Source organism: Oratosquilla oratoria, chromosome 10 (assembly GCF_046742065.1).
Source record: "Oratosquilla oratoria isolate Oo_2021 chromosome 10, ASM4674206v1, whole genome shotgun sequence".
NCBI lineage: Eukaryota > Metazoa > Arthropoda > Malacostraca > Stomatopoda > Squillidae > Oratosquilla > Oratosquilla oratoria.
Window position 1 is genome coordinate 63,785,102 of NC_134786.1, and position 7,500 is coordinate 63,792,601.

The following is a 7,500-nucleotide window of genomic DNA, read 5'->3' on the forward strand; positions in this document are numbered from 1 at the left end:
ATAGTGTGACTGGAGCTTTACATAGATGGAGGGCATATAGAGAACGTACAGAATGATTAATAAAACTTGATAACCCACTAAGCCGTTTGTAACTTTGTGCAATTGTCCCAGGTTGCTACTAAGAAATATACTGCATTGAAATCGGGTCAATTTTTTCAAACACCCTACATATATATATATATATATATATATTATATATATATATATATATATATATATATATATATATATATATACATATGTATGTATGTATTCCTAAATCAATCTAAGAGGAAACTTATCCCACATGTAATTAGATTGTAATAGTGTAACTACGACTGGCACAGTTAAAGAACACAAACAACTTCATATGGTATAGCTTCTGCATGCAAGCAATTGAAATACAGACACGATGCAGACAAAACCACAGAATACAAAACAGGACACAAAAAACAGGAGAATACAAACAGGATGCAAACAGTATAGTTGTACCAGATGTAGAATACCATAAAAAGGAACACAAAAGGATACAAAACAATAATTCAGTAAGACAGATGAAAAACAAACAAGGGTCTACAAATGTTCTGTTAAGTCTTGACTGTTTAATATTTCAGCCAAAACGGAGAGAGATATCAAAAGTAAAAAAAGAGAGAGAGAGAAAGAGAGAGAGAGAGAGAGAGAGAGAGAGAGAGAGAGAGAGAGAGATCAAACAGAGACGAGAGCTCCAAATTTCACAAACAATTTGGGTCCAAACTTTACAAAAGAGAGGGGTCCAAACTTCGCAAACAACGAGAGGGGTTCAAACTTCATAAACAATTTGGGTCCAAACAACGAGAGGGGTCCAAACTTCACAAACAACGAGGGGGTCCAATCTTCACAAACAACGGTGGGTCCAAACTTCACAAACAACAGTGGGTCCAAACTTCACAAACAACGAGGGGGTCCAATCTTCACAAACAACGGTGGGTCCAAACTTCACAAACAACGTGGGGTCCAAACTTCACAAACAACGAGAGGGGTCCAAACTTCACCCACCCGCCGTTAACGAGGGGGTGTCCTCTCGCAATGTCTATGGTGTCCGAAGATCTGTAGGCTTGCGTGAGCAGACTCCTCCCTCCGCTACTCCCACTGCTCAGACTGCTGCTACTACTGCTACTCCCACTCCCTCCACTACTCCGACCACTACCACTGCTGCTACTGCTGGCGACAGCGATAGCAGATGATGATCCTTTTCCCTGGTGTTGCTGGGGGATGGTGTCTCTGGTGTATCGGTGGTGGTGGTGGTGATGCGTATAGTCGTTCTCAAGACGGAAGCCTGGGTCGTGCTTTAATCGATCTTCGACGACCGATTTAAGGCTGTTTGCGACAGAATTGTGGTCGTAGTACACGACCCCAATGTCAGGATAAATTTCGCTTCCTCCTCCTCCTCCTCCTCCTCCTCCGTGGGAGTAATGATGTGGATGCTGAGTTCTTCCATTTCCGTCTCCTCCACCACCACTATCCACATACCCAGCGTGGAGCTGTGTATGCGTTTGAGTTATCCCGTCATGGCCTGCGTTCGAGTGGATTGCAGACCTGAGGAAAGGCACAAAATGGATGGAGCTACGACTAGAACATATAGAAAATAACTGAGACAGCTCGCACGCCGTCCCAACCAGTTGCATAAGACGCCGCAACCAGTTGCTTACGACTCCGCAACCAGTTGCTTGAGACGCCACAACCAGTTGCTTACGACGCCGCAACCAGTTGCTTACGACGCCGCAACCAGTTGCTTACGACGCCGCAACCAGTTGCTTACGACGCCGCAACCAGTTGCTTACGACGCCGCAACCAGTTGCTTACGACGCCGCAACCAGTTGCTTACGACGCCGCAACCAGTTGCTTACGACGCCGCAACCAGTTGCTTACGACGCCGCAACCAGTTGCTTACGACGCCGCAACCAGTTGCTTACGACGCCGCAACCAGTTGCATCGCAACTGACACATTGGTTTCTTCAGAACCCCTTACATCGAAGGAACCGCAGTTTCTGTCGCGATGCAACTGGTTGCAGCGTCGTATGCAACTGGTTTCATACGTTGGTGTCCGAGATGCTTAAGAGTTACGATCATGGGATAGAAAGGGTCCCAGTTTTGGGGGGAAATGATATTCTAAACCTTGAAAAATAAACCCTAGGAAGCGAGACTAAACCGACCCCATCTCAGACGATATGACGTCATAACTGGAGCCTCTTCAATGACGACATTGCACCTACTGTTGCTAAGATACAGTTTATTCAGAACATATTGCCCCAGTTTAACTTTGTTTTTTCCGTCCAAATGATATTTTTTTGTATTGTAAAAATTTAAAAGTTTAAGATATTCTGAAAGGGAAAGAGACTTTGAAACAGGGTACACAAATCTGGAAGACGATTTCTTATGATATCAATATTTAGCAATGATTATTTGACACATAGCCTTAAATAGTGTCTGATAGAACAACTATTATTTTGAGATAGATTATCTAAATTGATGGAGGACAAAATTGAGGAGTACAGTGGGAAAATATTTTGATAAAATGATAACCAATATATCATTTGATGTTCAAAAAATTTCTGGAAATATATATATACACATAAAATTACTTTTACAAAGGTAATTCGCGATCGCAGTGCATGAAGCGACGATATGACGTCACTATATGTCTAAACAAAAATGCAACGACTTTCAACCAAACTTGATGATAATTTCTCTTGATATAAGTCTACAAAACCTATTACTGGATTTGTAATCCACTTTACAGACATTTATCTTTTAAATGGTTGACAGTTGCCTCAAGAGTTTAAGAAATCGAATTAATCTCCTTCTACGCAACTCTACCTTATACCAGAGTCCTTACCAGGATTTTCGTTGAATTTACCAGAATATTGAAAATAGAATCAAACAGTGGAATGAAATGTTGTTATATATTGTAGATAGTTTTATATTTCTAAAGAAAAAAAAACTTTTTAATCATAATTCAGAGCTAGGATTGAATTTTATTGACTATCAGTACCTATTGTGAAAAACATTAGAATATATTACTCAGCAGTAAGGGTCCGACCTTTTACTGAATAAAACCGTAGGACCTTAGATTAGGAAAATATAAAAATAAAAAGTAAATGGCGATGTGGTTTTCTCCCGCCCATGTCGGTGACTCACAAAACGTTGGTTAACGACGATATGACGTCATATCGCCGCTGCTCGTAGGGTGACATGAGCATTTCAGTCTACCCCTTGCCCACTAGCGACACATCGCGTTATCCGACACGTGCATTCCAGTGGTGAAATGCGTGACGTCACGCTAATTGATTAATAGACAAACGTGATCACGGAGATGACGCACACGTGACATCGAGTGTAAAAAAAAAAAGAATAAAAGTCACATCATCTTTCACCCGGTAAACTACCACCCTTAGTGACGTCACGTCATTTCCTCGACAGACGTTATTAAATAAATAATAAATGATGAATAATGAATAATGTAAATAAATAATAAATAATGAATACTGAATAATATATAATAAATAAATAACGAATAAATAATAAATAACAAATAAAAGAGCGTTTAGTGACATCACGTCACGCAATAAACAAGTGACGTCACATCGGACCGTTGCCACATATCGCCAACATACTTACTGATGATGAAGTTGTGAGTGGTGGTGTTGGTGGTGGGGCTGAGTATTGGTGTTTGCGTGGTGATGGAGATGGTGGAGACGTGAGGGAGTGTCTCGAGGGACCCCAGCTCCTCCCGACTGGCCGGGAGTGAGGGCCCCCAAAGATTTCAGGTCGCCAACGTTAGGGATTTCGCCAAAGTACCTGCGAAAGATAAAACAGACAAATAGACAGAGATGAATAATAGATAACAAACAGTAAATAGTAAGTAATAAATAAAGATAATAAAAGTACCTGTGAAAGATAGAATAGATAAATAGATAAAAAATAACAGACAATAAATAGTAAATGATAAAGATACTAAATAACTTATGATAAATACTGAACAATGAATAATGAATAATACATAAATAATGATATAGATTTCAATTTCATAAATGATAAATAATTATAGATGACAAATGATAACAATAAATGATAATAAACAAATGATAAATAATAAAGATTAATAATAAATAAACAAGCAAAATACGAATAGATAAATATATAGAGAAATATAAAGTACTTCAATGTGTTTAAGATGTCGACAAGAAACGCAAACTCGCGCGCATATGATCATGCACAGTCAAACTGATCCATGTTTTACGTGTTTGGGTGAATGCATGACCACAAATCTATGTTCGTTTTCGTGCATGACCTAAAGGTTTGCATGTATGCATGATCAGGAATTACCACCACCAACCCCATTTTTATCCACTGAAATTACGAAATTCTATTTGTCGTTATTGAGTATTTTATATATTTATTGTCACAATATAAAGCTATCTTACGATTTTTTATTGTTTTCATAATATATCTTACTTCTGCTAGCTTCCTTAAGGGGCTATCACATTGGGCTATTTTCACTCCAATCTCCGATTAATCGGCGGTACGTACCGCTCACCTCCAACACATTTTCCGCCGTCAAATCACGAAGGCAAATGATCTTGTTTTATCAACAAACATACATAGAATGTCATTTGATATGCTGGAAGAAAATTATCTTCCTCCAGCATATCGAATTACTTTCCGTAAGCTGTGGGCTGCAAATCTACTCCAACAATCGGAGAAAAACGCCTTTAGTTACCCTTCACTGTAATGCCAATTAAGGATATCTTTACTGCCCTTAATACAATACTTAGTTTCACCTTCACCTTCTTTGTCAAGTACAGAGATTCATATTTGTAGATCATAGCTGAAAATATTCACTAATTGTAAACTTTGCGTTTTGGAAGGACATTGGGCTGTGCAGGTATCCTGAAGAGTGATGGAGCGAGTGTGTTACTGACTGGACGTCGCGGGATTGGGAAGCGTGGAAGAGGAAGACTAAACAAAGGGTTGAGAGACGACTTAGAGAAGTTTGCAGGTGTGCCGTGGCAGAGGCGGGCGCTGTAGTGGGGCTTATGTGTGAGAATTTGGATTTTTTTTTAACACCAGTCGATTCTTAATGGAAGACTAACTGACATAGCTTTTCATATGGTAGATTTATTTTATTTTCTTTTTGTAAAGAAAAATTCTATTCATGCAGTTTTAACGAAAAATACATTTGTCATTTTGATAAACATGGATATCTACAGTAGAATATACTGTATATATCTTTTCTTTTATCTATTTTCCTTTTATTTTTTCGATGTCTTTTGTTAATATAACAAACCCTTAACTTGTCTACAATCTATTTGTGACTTTTACACATGTAATAATTAGGTGCACATAGGCAAGAAATATGTGTGTGTGTGTGTGTGTGTGTGTGTGTGTGTGTGTGTGTGTGTGTGTGTGTGTGTGTGTGTGTGTGTGTGTGTGTGTGTGTGTGTCCGTGTGTGCGCGCGCGTGTACCATACAAACATCAAATCTCTCCATACTCTTCAGGCCTCATCACTCGACACCATTAAGGAAAACCCCATCATTCTCCTAATCAGCAAGCAACCAATCATTCTGTGATCGCACTTTCACCAAACTAATGGAAATATATCACCATCACTGATGGGGGAGGGAGGGGGAGGGGGAAGGAGGGGGAGGGGGAAGGGGGGAATGGGGGATAGTCGCTTGATATTCACTGGGGGGGGGGATGGAATAGACTTAGTAATCATGTAGTGAGCGCTGAAACTATCGGTTGTTTTAAGAAAAGGTTAGACAACTTTATGGATGGGGGTGATAGGTGGTAAGGGACCAGGATATACCTAGTGTAAGCCTTATGGTCTCCTACGGCTTCTTCGTTCTAATCTTCTTATTTAAGATGAAGAGGAAGGGGATGTTGTATTTGGAGCCAGGAATTTTGACATTTGGAAAGTCCGATTCCCTTGTCTTGTTCTGTTTTTATTTTATCTATCTTTTTTTTTCATGATTTAGGGCGAAATAAGCCACGCCCTATTTACTTCCTGCCCAATCACATTCTCCCCTTTCACCCGACACGCGTCATTCAGAAGCGATCGCGACTGGTCGAGTAGCAAAGAGGGCGTGGCCTATTCCGCCTCAGCCGGCGTCTCCAATTTCCTGCTCAATTTGGGTTTCTCACAGAAAAGCGAGATCATTAAGAAAGAGAGAGAGAGAGAGAGAGAACATATAAGATACGTGTATCTTGTGATACTTACATGGCATCATTGTTGTCATCGTTGATATAGCTGTCGAGCTGGCTGATATCAACCCCATCATTGTCGAATCCGCCTTCCCAGTCACGCTCTGTAATCAAGAAGTAGAATCATCAGCAACCATAATAGTAATAACAAGGAAATTACGCGCCTCAGTAACTGGTATGTATATATATATATATATATATATATATATATATATATATATATATATATATATATATATATATATATATATGAGAACTAAGTTTCTGGCAACTGGGTAAAACAAACGACAGATTTCGAAAGAACCGTTGAGATCATGACGTCATGTCGCTTGACGAGAGGAACCAAGACGCTGAGCAATGAAACGCAGGATACTGTATGTAAGGACAAAATTAAATAATCTCATATACACAAAACCAGATGGTAACCAACCCACACTAAGTGTAACGGGATAACCAAAGCGCTGTTAAATAGTAAACAAACTTCAATATATCGATAGGCATACATACAACTGTATTGACCAACACACACACACAGCCAAGTAAGATAAGCCCATGTACTGATAATAAAACACTCAAACACTAGACTCAGAGTAGGTTACGAAAAGAAAACAGACTGAACTAGGAGGCATAATAGCATATGATGCAAGAAGGCATGTTTTATCAAACGCTGCTGGGAAGCATATTAGCAAATGCTCCAAGGCACGATGTTTACAATAGTAATTTGCTTTTCTAACCATCTAAACGCTAAACGCCATAATGGGAAGATAAATAACAAATAAAATTAATCAACATCAATGCAGATATATTCACACTTAACATACTTTAACACAGTAATATAAGAATGGGGAGCTACACTAGACCATAAGGCCTATACTAGGCAGCTCCACGTCCATTGCCACTTATCATCCCTGTCCATAAAGTTATCTCGTCTTCTCTTAAGACAACCAACTGTTTCAGCGTTCACGACATGGTTACTAAGTCTATTCCATTCATTAACTACCCTGTTGGTAAACCAGTTCTTGCCTATTTCCTTCTTAAACCTAAAATTATCCAACTTACATCCATTATTACGTGTTCTAGAAGAAGGGTGAGGACACAGGTAACCAGTAATCACTGCTGGGGAATCGGAGAAGCGTGCGGGATTCGAACCCACGATTAAGCAAATGCGAGGCCAGCATACTTTACAGTGACGTCTGAAATATATGAAATTTCATCCAATCATTGCACTCCCCAACGTTTGACAATAACTCATCCAGTGTGACACCGACGTGACGTCA

The 7,500-nt window shown here is 39.5% G+C and overlaps 1 protein-coding gene across 3 annotated transcripts in view; it reads right to left on the reverse strand.

Moving 5' to 3' along the window:
• LOC143029273 (uncharacterized) overlaps positions 1–7,500 on the reverse strand; it is a 213,478-nt gene that overhangs the window by 33,192 nt on the left and 172,786 nt on the right. For 2 of the 3 annotated variants that reach the window (XM_076191991.1, XM_076191990.1), the window contains exons 2-4: positions 6,240–6,327; positions 3,637–3,816; positions 1,015–1,554 (exon numbers count right to left, since the gene is read on the reverse strand). In XM_076191991.1, coding sequence (XP_076048106.1) covers positions 1,015–1,554; positions 3,637–3,816; positions 6,240–6,327 — 808 coding nt within the window. The remainder of the gene's footprint in view (positions 1–1,014; positions 1,555–3,636; positions 3,817–6,239; positions 6,328–7,500) is intronic. The other variant, XM_076191992.1, reaches the window with a different exon arrangement.